This window comes from Quercus suber, unplaced genomic scaffold (genome assembly GCF_002906115.3).
Source record: "Quercus suber isolate HL8 unplaced genomic scaffold, Cork oak 2.0 scaffold_36, whole genome shotgun sequence".
Taxonomy (NCBI): Eukaryota; Viridiplantae; Streptophyta; class Magnoliopsida; order Fagales; family Fagaceae; genus Quercus; species Quercus suber.
In genome coordinates, this window is record NW_027069501.1 from 1197897 (window position 1) to 1210834 (window position 12938).

General features: G+C 37.2%; 1 protein-coding gene and 1 long non-coding RNA gene across 4 annotated transcripts; one reads left to right on the forward strand and one right to left on the reverse strand.

Moving 5' to 3' along the window:
* Positions 1-8348: 8348 nt before the first annotated feature.
* On the reverse strand, positions 8349-10532 carry LOC111988545 (uncharacterized). 3 transcript variants are annotated; one of them, XR_010627966.1, is made up of 4 exons: positions 10330-10532; positions 9693-9744; positions 8867-9185; positions 8349-8649 (listed from the first exon to the last, which is right to left on the reverse strand). It is a non-coding gene; the product is annotated as an uncharacterized LOC111988545 (long non-coding RNA). The 3 variants fall into 3 exon arrangements; XR_010627965.1 differs by lacking the exon at positions 8867-9185; XR_010627964.1 differs by lacking the exon at positions 8349-8649 and having other exon boundaries at positions 8767-9185.
* A 271-nt stretch (positions 10533-10803) lies between these two features.
* Positions 10804-11507, forward strand: LOC136066475 (uncharacterized). Its single transcript, XM_065770838.1, has 2 exons — positions 10804-10861; positions 10969-11507. The coding sequence occupies exons 1-2, from the start codon at positions 10804-10806 to the stop codon at positions 11505-11507; spliced, it is 597 nt and encodes a 198-aa protein (XP_065626910.1).
* Positions 11508-12938: the final 1431 nt, after the last annotated feature.

A 12938-nucleotide genomic window follows, 5' to 3' on the forward strand; every position in this document is an offset into this window, starting at 1 on the left:
TTTACTTTACTTGCTTTTCTTATATAGTCTTCATCTTCCTATCTCCTTATTCCATCTGTTGATCATCCATTTGCCTCTCTTCTGGCCGTCCGTCCCATCAGAGGCCTTATCAGTACTCAAGTGGTTCACTCTGATCAACGTTGCCCTGCTAAGGGGTTATATCCTCATTAATGCGGCCATGGGGGTTAGGTGAATGCATTAAATGCGAGGGTGACAGCTTACTTTGGGTCTGGTCTTTCCCAAAAATCATTCTTGTCAGGCCGAGGACAAGGTGGTCCTCGGCGTGGATCCAGAAAGGAAGCTTTCCCCAATTTAGCCTTGAATAGTCAGTATTCCTCGGCTTGGGCTTGGGCCTGCTACACGATGAGCCGAGGCTATCAGGCCCACGGGCCCCACAATAGCCCCTCAAAACCTTGCTGCACGTTCCCTCGGACGGGGAGGAGGGTTTTGATACCTGTGGGCCCTCTAGACGAGTCGCCCCACTTCGGTTCGTGTTAATGCTGGCGACTTTTTGACTGCCCGATGCGCGTTTTTAGCGTTTCAAGACTTAATGTGTGCCCACATTAAATTTTGGTGGCACCACGTTTCCCACTTTCAACGGTATGATCTCTTGTTTTTATGGGCAAGCGGTTACATTTGGGGAACCTAAGGGGAGTATAAGTACCTGTTTGAACTGCCTGGTTTCCTCATTTTCGCGCTTACAATTATTGATGCGTATGATTTGAATCTGGTTCGACTTGCACACTATCTGAAGAGCATCGTCATACTTCTGTAAGTCTTCTTCTTCCAGTGACCCCAAATTTTCCTTGGTTCTATCCCTTCTTTTTTTCTTCTGGAATTTTTAGTTGTCCTTGGGGGATGGGTAAGTTTAAGAAGTTGATTGAATCTGACGAGATGATGAACAAATTCATCGTAGACTATGGGATACCCAATAATGTGAGTCTGAAGTATTGTGAAGAAGAGGAGTGGTACATTAGGAGGAGAGAGGGTGAAGTCGTGATCCCGATAGTCGCTTTCGTAGAGGGAGGGATGAGAATCCCTATGAGGCCAGTGACTCTCAATTACCTTAGGCATTTCCGCCTGGCTCCTACTCAGTGTGCCGTGAATGTATTTGGGATATTAGAGTGTGTAGATACCCTGAATGAGAAAATGGGGCTGAGACTGACTCACCACGATGTGAACTGGTGTTACAACCTTCATCACCTGAGGGGTAAAACGTACTATATGAAGACAAGGGACGATAGGGTTCGTCTTATCCAGTGTCTTCCTGATTCCAATAAGGGGTTAACCCAAGATTTCCTCGTAGTGTCAGGAGAGTGGCACAACGGTTTTCATTGCCCAACAGCAGAGGGGGAGCCAGGTAGGGCATCCGAAGTAAAAGACAATCTAGGTTTCAGTATTTTCAAGTTTTATAACTGTATATCTGATTTGGTTGATTAACCATAGGAGTTTCACTTTTCTTTTCGCAGATCCGCACGCCTTTACACGTCATTTCCATCTGGTTAACAAACGGATAAAAAAAAAAAAAAAGAAAGAAAGACAAAAGGAAAGAAGAAGAAGAAGAAGAAGATGATGAACAAAAAAAACATTGCACAATGCAAGAGGGTAATTTGGTCTCTCCAAGTGGGATTTTTTTCCTCTCAAGTTTTCTTCTCAAACTGGGGAGATTGCATTTTTGGTAGGCACAAGGAGAAAACACCAAGGACCTAACTAATTTTCCTTCCAATTTTCGTCTCTTGCAAAACACAACAAAATACCATTTTTTTCCTCACAATTTTTTTCCTATTTTTTCCATCCTCCTTAATCCACCCAACCAAATGGATTCATTTATTAAATTTTTTTTTAAAATTTTTTTATGAGAAAATAAAAAAGCAAATAATTTTTTTAATAGTTTTTTATATTTTCCATAAAAGTGGAATCAAAATTTTCTCAAAATAACCAATTAATAAATGTCCTAAGTGCATCTGTTAACATTGATTCTTAATTACAGATACTGTTGATCTTAGTAGTAGTTGAAAGCAAATATGATTGTTGCTAAAATAATCAAATTTATATTATGGTTGTTAATCCCTGATTAGCAAAAAAAAAATTTAAATCCTTGAGTAGTGATTAAAAAAATTTGCCGTTTCCATAGAAGAATGGCTTGAAAGAAGAACAACCGGGCCCTCCAGTAAGCCAAACTAGGAGTGGATCTCTTGAAGGTTCTCTTTGAGACTCAACAAAATAGTAAAACAACTGTACATCATCCATTTCACCCGCACCTACGTAGCTGTCCAACAAAATCTTCATTAATCTTTGAGACCCCCATTACCATATTAGCTATTTATATGAAATTTTTAAATGATAAACATGTACATGTACATATACATGGTTGTCAAAATCTTAATCTGAATCCTATGATTTACGATCTCACTTGCCCAAAACGATTCAAATCTTTCAAGGATCTTTAGTAGGATTGGTAGGATTGTACAATTTTGAAGATTCCAAACGATCCTGATTTCTTATAATCTTCTTTAACTTAATAAAAGGCTCAGTTGGACCCAAATGAAAAATAATATTCTAATAGGCCTAGTTTTGCTATTCTAAGATAAAGAGATAAAGTGTTAGTTAGACTCAAATGAAAAATAACATTCCAATAGAGTGTCACATTTTGAGGTTTTTGGCCTCTTTAAATAATGTTTACAAATGAATGTATTGATGTATGGTAATTACATCATATTGATGCAAATTTTTGGTTTTTTATGAATGAATGTATAATTCATATGATTATTTAATGCACCAATGTGTTTTTTTTTTCCAAATAATATAGGATCTTACGATCCATAATTCAATCTTACAATCTACGATCCTACGTAAAATCTCGATTTTGACAACTTTGCACATGCATACATGAGTAATATTTAAAAGGTGTTAGGTTTAAGGTACACCTAATATAATTAATTATAGTACTTATTAATTTTATATTAAATTAATATTTTATCAATCCTATGATTGGAATAAATGTTGTCTCCTTAGTTGCATGCTTAATTACATCAAATAAAATAATAATAGTTGTGAGGGTAACGTAATCTTCATCTGGACTCGGGGCAGAGAATTGAGGGCCCAAGAAAGATATGCTAAGGGCTTGTGGGCTAGATCCAACCCATGGGCCCAAGTGACCTTATGCCAAGGCTGTGTCCAAAGGTCCAATAGCAATTACGAGGAATTGACGAGGAGTCAAAAAGGATAGCATCATAACGAGTAATAGTCATATCTGCATTAATTAGATAATTTTATCTAATGTGAGTTACATTTATTACTAAATAACTAGTCTAAATAGTGTTAGAGACCCAAAAGCCCACTCAGATCCTCAAAAAGAGAGATAAGACTAAAGGAGTCAATTTCGGTTTGATTAGGAAAACAAAATATTTCAATATCGGTAATACTAGTGTATCGTTTCAGGATCGCTGCTAATTTATAAATTATATATAATTATTTATTTATATTTTTTTCCCAACAAAGTCCATACAATTTATTAATAATATTTCATATTAAATATTATAAATCCATACTTTATTTGACATCTTAATTTCTAACTAAAAGTTATTCCATTGTTGATAATAATATAAATATTAATATACTTAAATAGTATGAAATAATAACAATGATAATGATTATTGTGGGGGGTAAAAGCCTAAAATTGTGTATTGGGCCTAAGGCCCTATTTGAAGACTAAGGTATATCCGAAGAGGATAAAATGATTAAGAAGGATCCCAAGTGAGAGAGATATACCTAGAAATGATCAATGGATATAGTTTGAAAAGAGCATCAGTAGTCTGAAGAGTGTGTTCTCCTCGGATATAAAAAATCTCGGTCAAGCAAATACCTATGAGTTTCGAGTGACCTTCCTAACGACTCCAATGATAAGGATAAACTTCAAGCATGTATGGAGATGATAAGAACAAAGAAATATCTAAAGGAAAAGTTGCTACTACCGCATTAAATGCACTGCAGCAACTTTTCTTGCCGTATTAATGTAGAAAAGACCTCTGAACAGTACAGACTCAACTACCACCACTCATGAAGAACCAACGAAAGTACCTGATAGGACGGGTACTCAAGTGAACGTTTAGATGAAGACAAGTGGACGATTAAGATAGTCTAAAAGAACACTATATAAATGTAAGTGACCTCATACAAAAGGGAAGAAAAAAAGAAAAAGTCTATGATAATTCTAAAAGTGATATATACAAAAGTTTGTCTCTTCGGACATAAATTCATTTAAGTTTCAAGTTTGTTCTTACATTGCTTCATCAGTAAAACCTCTATTAAACATTTTTTAATTCACAACCAACCCAGCTCTTTCACCCACTCTCTACAAATTCATTGTATTGGACTTATTGGGCTCATACTCCAAATCTTTTGGACTTTGGCTACAAATCTGGACCCCACAATTATTATATGTTCAAGTGCAACTAGGCACACTAAAAACTAAAAGTGCAACTAGGCACACTAAAAGTTGTACATAATAATTATTTTTGCCAACTTATTTTACTATTTAACTTATTTTTGTTATTATTTATGGATTCTATTGCACTTTTTGATACTATTCATGGGTTCTACTGTACTATTTCAGTTAACTTTTACCTTTATCAACAATATTTTCAGCAAAAAGTTTTCAATTTCAACAAAATAAGCGGATTTCAAGCAAACTCTAAAATGATAAAGCAAAATTTGAAACTTATTGTTTTATTATTATTAAAAAAAGAAAAAGAAAAAATGAAAAGTTAAAGTTTGAATTTTGAAATGACACTCACATGGGTTGTCAGGCACATTACACATAAGGGTCTGGATTAGGTCTAAACTGGTCCAGTGTCCAGTGACATTGGACTCGTTAAGATTGTGACACGTGCCTATTTTTGGATATATGTCATTATCCGACCAAGTCTAGTGCACTGGAAGCACTGGACCTAAACCTCTCCCTAAACACAAAACTAAATCCAAGAACTCATAAAAAAAATTTTAAATAAATTAAAAAAAAAAAAAAAAACTAAAAGCCAAGAATGAAAATAAGCCAAAAAGACATTTGAAGAAGCAAAGGAAAGGACTAGATCTGAAAAGTGAAACTTGGTGGCCACAACTACAACGGAAACGCACCGAAGAAGACCACAATGCGTGCATGAGCTAGTAAGTTACAGAGAGAGATTATTAGATCTGAAAAATGAAACTGCAAATTATTTTTTTTTTGGTTTCGGTCTGGTATTACTATTTTCGGCCAAAATCCGATATGTATCCTGGTATGACCGGAACAACCCAATATAGACCGGTATTTAAATCAGTATGAAATGAAGGTGTTTCTGTACGTGCATAAGTGCCTACACAAAAAATTCTAGCTATATCAGCTAGTATGGTACAAAATTTACTCTCTTAAATGAGACTCCTAATAAGACAAGTATCTCTCATCCCACTAAAAGAGGAGAGCTCCACCACTATAAATAAGGCCTTACCCCCAAGCAAAGGGGGTTCAGAAAAATTATTAAGATAAGACTTAAGAGAAAACTTATTAGTGATCTTGTATTAATTTGAGGAGCCTTATAACTTCAGATTCTCTTACTTGTGCTTTGTTTCATTAGTAAACACTTCTTTTATTTTTTCCAATTTATGTTTTCTTGATTTATTTCTTTAGTTCTTCCATTGTGAACTAACTTCCCCGTTCCGAACAAATTAATTGTGTAAGTTGAAAAGCCTTTGAGGCCCACCTCGGAGGATTTGACACACACAATAGTAATACAATATGATTTGCCATCTAGTCTATAAAATTCTTAATTTAATTAATATATTTTGAAAACTAAAATAAAGTTCCAAAAATATAAAATTTTATTGATGAATCCGTTTGATGTTTGGCAAACATTATGGATGTTAGAAAATTAGATATTCATATCAGCTCAAGTAAAAAATTTTGATTATTTTAGTGTAAGAACCTACTTTTTTATTTTTTTATTTATTTTTTTTACATACTAACTTTTGCAAATACTCTTATACGATATGGTTCAATGGCTGGTTTGATGAGCTAGCTAGTTATATACTATCTAGTTAAAAAGTTTTTTTTTTTTAATTTTTTTTATTCAAGATAGAAATTCTACTCTAGTCTAATCTAAGTGTATATGTGTGTGAAGTTCTCTTCTAGAGATTTGAATCACGGCCCTTGCCTCTCCCATACCCCACAAGTACTTATACAAGTATTGGTTAGTAATAAACTAATAATATAACTAAATCTTATACAAGATAATTAAACCGGACCAAAGCCTTTTTGCATTTTTGTTCTTAAAAACATTGTAAAGCCAACAGTTTCTCTGGTAGGCTAGGGTTTAGGGGTTTTCTTTGCCAAGCCACCTGTAGAATGTTGTACGCAGCCTAGTCTAGGTTTTTTTATCACCCTTCAGCCTCTTTGGAGTCTAATAAGACGGTGAGTCTTGTGAGTCTAGTACGTGGTGTGGCTGTGTTTTCTTTTGGTTGGACAAGGATTCATGGCTAGGTTAAAGGAGATGTGGGCGAGGTTTTCTTTGTCAGAAGAAGAAGAACATGGGGCAGAAGTATCACAGCAGAGGGCGTTGATCATCCATAGGTTGGTAGGTAAGTTCCTCACAAAGCGGGTGCTGAACGTTGATGTCATGGCTCGCACATTTAAACTCCTATGGAAACCGATTGGAGAACTTAAGATTCGGGACGTTGGAGACAATATTTTGCTGTTTGAGTTCAAAGATATTCTTGATCTAGAACGGGTTCTTGAATTTGAACCTTGGTCGTATGACAAACACTTGGTGATCTTTCAGAAGGCTATTGATGCCGAGTCGGCACCTTTGCTTGATTACTCTTTTACTACTTTTTGGATGCAAATACACAATATACCACCTGACCTTGTCACTCAGGAAACCAGTGAGTCTATAGGAAGTACGTTGGGTAGTGGTGCAGGTAGCAGACCCGGAGGACAACAAAACAAGGGGTGAGTTCTTAAGGGTGCGACTCAAGCTTGATATTTCTTGGCCTCTGCCTCGCTGTTGTAAGCTCTGGAATGCAGGTAAACTTGTGGGATGGGTGGGATTAAAATATGAGAGACTTCCAAATTTTTGTTATTGGTATGGAAGAGTTGATCATGGGGACAGAGAATGCGAGGTTTGGCTACGAAGTATGGGTCAGTTGAGAAGGGAGGATCAACAATACGGTGATTGGTTAAGGGTTGATACTTTTCAAGCAACAAGAAAGACAGTGGTTGTGATTTCAAGCATGGCTCGAAATCAAGCTCCTTGGCTGAAACAGAAGCAACGTAGAGCTCAAGACCATGGTGCTATGGGTGGGATGTCTTCTCAATCAAACTCTAGGACAAGTTTAGGGTTTGACAAACAAAGGGGTTGCAATAGCGCAAAGCACGTGGTAGTGTCCAAACCAGTGACACCCACAAATGATGAGGCAGGTCGTGGGTGTACTTCAGATAGTGAAAGTATGGCGACTAGTGACTGTAGGGTGTGTTTGGAGCTTCAAGCAGCAAGGTTGGAAAAGAATATCAGCAATCTATATATTGATGAGTCCACGGGTTACCAAGCTCCAATGGATAAGCTTGCTGCCACGGGTTCCCATGGACTGAATGTTGAATACCCGAAGCCTCTAGATGATGATTCAGCCATTTCAAAACCCACACCACAATCTACAAGGGGGTGGAAGAGATTAGCACGAGAGGTGGGGAATATTGATCAAGGAACTAAAGTGTGTAGTGGGCCTGAATCTGAGGGGGAGAAAATGACTTTGGGAAGCATGGTATGTGCATGGAGATAGACGTACAAATAGAGGGGAAAAAACAATGCATGGGCTATGGTAGCCAGGGGGATGATCAAATTTCAAAGGTGGTTGCTGGGTTCCAGCACCACCAGTCACAATGAGTTGCCTTAACTAGAACTGTCATGGGTTTGGGAACCCACAGACAGAGGACAAAGTAGTTACCCTAGTGACTACAAAAGATCCCAAGTTGGTTTTCTTAATGGAAACCAAAGCTGATAAACCTACTTTAGAAAGAGTTGGTAGAAGAATACATTATACTAATTTATTCTTTGTTCCTCATGTCAATACAGGTGGCGGTCTTGCTTTGTATTGGAAATCGAATTTTGATGTTGATGTTCAGTCTTTTTCCAATCGCCACATTGATGCTTTTATCAACCATGGAGTGGATGACGCCTGGCGTTTCATAGGTTTCTATGGAGACCCTATGTCACACCCTAAACCCAAAAGCGTCTAAAACATGAAAAAGACATCTTAAAGAACCTGTAGATTTTCCTTTTTGACAATCCAATCCACATAAATCATATCAAATACCAACATTAAGAATTATCATAATAATTTCATTAAATATACTCTCAAAGTAAGTCAGAGCTTTGAGCAATAATTACAAGGACCATTGGCCACAAAAGAATAGAGGTCTGAATAATTAATTACATATCATCAGCTTGTCCCATCAGTGGAAATAACGTCACAACCACTTTAATATACAAAAAAATGAGTCAAGCCTATTCTAAGATTTACACCATCTAATATACCCATTACAAAAGTTCAGCCTCCATCAGTAGTTAGTCTAACTACTATTAGCCACCAAAAAGCTGTCTCAAAAGATTGTTGCCTACTCTGAAAAGGTTATAAAAAATAATGGGATGAGACAAAGCCCAGTAAGTAGCATATTTAATGGGGGTGGGCGAAATGCAAGTTTCATCTACTATAATAATAAGAATATGACATGAATGATTTAATAATGAAATACAAGTTCCTCAAAGTAAATATCTTGAAACCATATGCTATAATCTGTGAGCAATAATAATATAATTCCAAAGCCATAAATTCTAACATATGGTAATTTATCTCAAATATACCACACTACCACATAGACCGGTCAGGGGATCCACCCATTCACAACTGGCATGATATTGTCCTCTCTGGTATGCAGACTCTTGGCCCCATGGACAGCAGCCTCACCCATACCCTCAAGGTTTTTCTCTCCCCCCATGGGCAGCATAGATAGCGCGTCAAATAGGACCTCTCTTGCATGTGGTCGGCCCCATGGGCAACAGCCTCACCCACACACAATCAAGGAATCCTCTTCCCCTCATGGACAGCAGGGAAGAACGCGTCATCTAAAGCGAAAGGGCACTGACCTAAACTTGATTCTGTTGTCACAAAGACCACGAAAACCAAATCGGGTGATCACCGAGGAAATTACACATGGCATGGTGTTAAAATAACATAAACTCACAGGCCACATTACTTTGAAACACATAGTTCATATCCAGGTAGTTTCAGAAAACCTTAAATAACCTAACTTCTACAAAGTTTGTAAGGTTTTCAACTTCATTCTTGTCAAGAGATTTTCTATCAATTTCCTAAATAATACAAGACAAGATAAGCATCTCCAAATTTTTCAATATACCATAAAATCAATGATTTTCTTATCAAAGATTAAATACAAGATGCTTATTTTTCCATATCAACAATTCATACATTTCCCCAAATGCAATACCAAAAATGATGTATTTTCATATATATATATATATATTAAGGTTACGACACAGTATTTTTTAAGAAAATATAGTTTCCATAGGTAATTTCCAAAAACGTGTCTAACCCAAAAACAACATTTATGTTATTTTTCAAAATCACATTAAAAAGCTACTTACCTCACAACCGCAAAAGCCTAATTCTCCAAGCTCCAAGGAGATTAGCTAGAACCTAAACAATATCAAGTAAATCTATCACAATAAGTATAGAGCTTGAAATTACATCTAGCCACAATTTAGGAATTGCCAAGTAATCACTTAATTAGGCAAGCCTAGTATTTAACCTCATCAATAATAATATATTCCACTTCCATAGTTTCTCACCAAATAGATTCACAAGGCAGAAACTCCAATATAAAGTAAACCCATTTAATATCATCTCCAACATTATGACTAGTTTCCATAAAATTTACACTACATCATTAAGAGACCCATGAAAGCAAAATCAAAATATCCTCCAAGACAACAAATTTAGAACTTCAACTAACTCCAAATAAACCCAATGGTAATGGAAAAATTAAATTTACCAACCATCACATGTTATAACTTAAAATTCCTAAATTTTTCCACCATACACAACCCTTAAGTAGTCATCAATAGCACAAAAATATATACCCACTCATCAAATAATCCCACCAATACAAAACCCATACATAAAGCAATGCTCATAAATCACATGGATATCATTATTAAAGCTTAGATAAAAATAACCTCAAGCAAAAGTGCAAAACCCACAAAAAAGATGAGAAATTTTTACCTCAAAAAAAGGATGTGAAGGCGTTTATGGGTTCCCAAAAATTTTCCAGTGATCTTGCCGGAAAAATGATGGTGGAAAAAGTGATATGGAGGTGCCAGCAGGAGAGCTTGAAGGAGCGAAGAGGAGTTCTGTCGAAAATGAAAAAGAAGGAAAAGAAAGGAAAGAGAAGTAAGGAAGTGAGTCGGCCAAAGGAATGAAAAGATGAGAGAAAAGGAGTGTTGGGTAGTGGGGTTAGGTGGGGCTTTATGGGAACCCCAAAAAAAAAAAAAAAAAAAAAAATCTAATCTTGACTTCTTTTTTTTTTTTAAGTTGACTGGGACGTTACACCCTAATACTACCAGCCGGGAAAACTCCTGGTCTTTACTTCGAGATTTGAGCCAACGTTCATCTTTGCCTTGGGTTTGTGTGGGGGATTTTAATGAAATTTTGTTTGCGGAGGAGAAATTGGGATGGTTGGATAGATCGGAGCGACAAATGCAGAGTTTCAGGGATGCTTTGGATTATTGTAGACTGAAAGATCTTGGTTTTAATGGTACCCTTTTACTTGGTGTAATCGTAGACCGGGTGATCAAAATACATGGGTTCAGTTGGACAGAGGTGTAGCCACTGTTGATTGGATTTTGCGGTTTTCTACTTCAGGTATTCATCATTTAGATGCCTTTCACTCTGATAATAAACCATTTTTGCTCTGTTCAGACTCTGAATTCAAGCAGTTTTACAGGAGAGGCAAACCATTCCGATTTGAAGCAATGTGGATAAAAGACCAATCTTGTGAAGCAGTGATTAAAGATTCTTGGGGTGAACAAGCTGTGTCTAAATCAGTGTGGGGCTTTCAGCAGAAGATTGTGGCTTGTCAGCTTAATTTGAAGGTGTGGAAGAAAAACTGTTTCGAGCATGTTTGTAATTCCTTAAACAGGAAACTTAAAGAGTTGCAGGAAGCTGAAGAAGGTGGTAGTTATAGAACTAACCCGAGGAGAATCTATATGCTGAGGGAAGAGATCCAAAGGTTGAAAAATAGGGAAGAATGCATGTGGAAGCAGCGTTCCCGGAATACTTGGCTTAAGGAAGGAGATTGCAACTCTCGGTTTTTCCATTGTAGGGCAAATCAAAGGAATCACCGAAAATTCATTGCTGGTTTGGAGGATGGTGATGGGGTGTGGAGGGAAGATGAAGGCTAAATGGGTAGCATCATTGAGAATTATTTCAAAGACATCTACACTACATCTAATCCTTCAAGTTTTGATGAGATCTTAAGTGGCATTCATCCGGCTATATCTGAGGAGGATGTTGGGTTGCTTGGCCATGACTTCCATGCCAATGAGGTTAGGTTGGCTCTTGATCAGATGGCTCCTCTTACTGCCCCTGGTCCTAATGGTATGTCCCCGATTTTTTATAAGTCTTTTTGGCATATTGTGGGTGGAGATGTAACGCCAGTGGTTCTTAATGCTCTTAATTCTGGTGTGGTCCCAGAGTCACTAAATTCCACTTTTATTGCCCTAATTCCAAAAGTAAAACACCCAAAAAGAGTTGCTAATTTTCACCCCATTAGTTTGTGTAATGTGGTCTATAAGTTGATCTCTAAGGTTTTGGTGAACCGGTTGAAAAATTTTCTAGCCAGTGCTATTCTAGAATCTCAAAGTGCATTTTTATCGGGTAGGCTTATCTCAGATAATGTACTTGTGGCCTTTGAAACTCTTCATTACCTTAAAAGGAAAACAAATGGGAAGGTGGGTCAGATGGTGCTCAAGCTTGATATGAGTAAGGCCTATGACAGGGTTGAATAGGAGTTTTTGGATCGAGCAATGAGGCATCTTGGGCTTGGAGAAAGGATGGTAAGGCTTATTATGTCTTGCATTAGTTTGGTTTCCTATTCTGTTCTTCTTAATGGGCAACCTGTTGGTAATATCAAACCTAATCATGGTCTTCGCCGAGGTGATCCTCTATCGCCTTACCTTTTCCTTATGCGTGCCATGGGATTGCAAAGTCTGTTGAATAAAGCAGAAATGGAGGGGCATATCCGAGGAGTGGCTATCTGTAGAAATGGACCAAAAGTCTCACATTTATTTTTTGCAGATGATAGTGTGTTATTCTGCAGTGCTAAAGAAGAAGAGTGCCAAAAGATTCTTGATATCCTGGCTATCTATGAGAGGGGTTCAGGCTAGAAAATTAATCGTGAGAAAATGAATATATTTTTTAGCTCTAACACCCTTCATGAGGTTTAGGTCCGGATTCAACAGTTTTTGGGTGTCCCTGCGATTCGCCATTTTGAAAAGTACTTGGGTTTGCCGACATTGGTGGGTAGAGCAAAACAACAGAGTTTCATCTACATTAAAGAAAGGGCATGGAAAAAGCTTCAAGGGTGGAAAGAAAAACTCGTCTCAAGCAAGTAGGGAAGTGCTAATCAAGGTAGTGATACAGGCAATTCCAACCTATACCATGAGTTGTTTTAAACTCCCTAAAGGGCTTGTCAGAGAACTGGAGGGTATGATTCCCAAATTTTGGCGGGGGTATAAAGGAGAGCAGCGGAAAACTCATTGGGTTAAATGGGAGCGATTATGTGAAGCTAAAGAAGTTGGTGTCATGGGATTCAAAAAAATCGAAAAAGTTAA

Coding starts and splice junctions, on each gene's coding strand:
- LOC136066475 (XM_065770838.1), top strand. CDS start 10,804: ATGCAGAGTTTCAGGGATGCTTTGGATTATTGTAGACTGAAAGATCTT. Junction 10,862..10,968: donor GAAAGATCTTGGTTTTAATG/GTACCCTTTTAC, acceptor TTTCTACTTCAG/GTATTCATCATTTAGATGCC.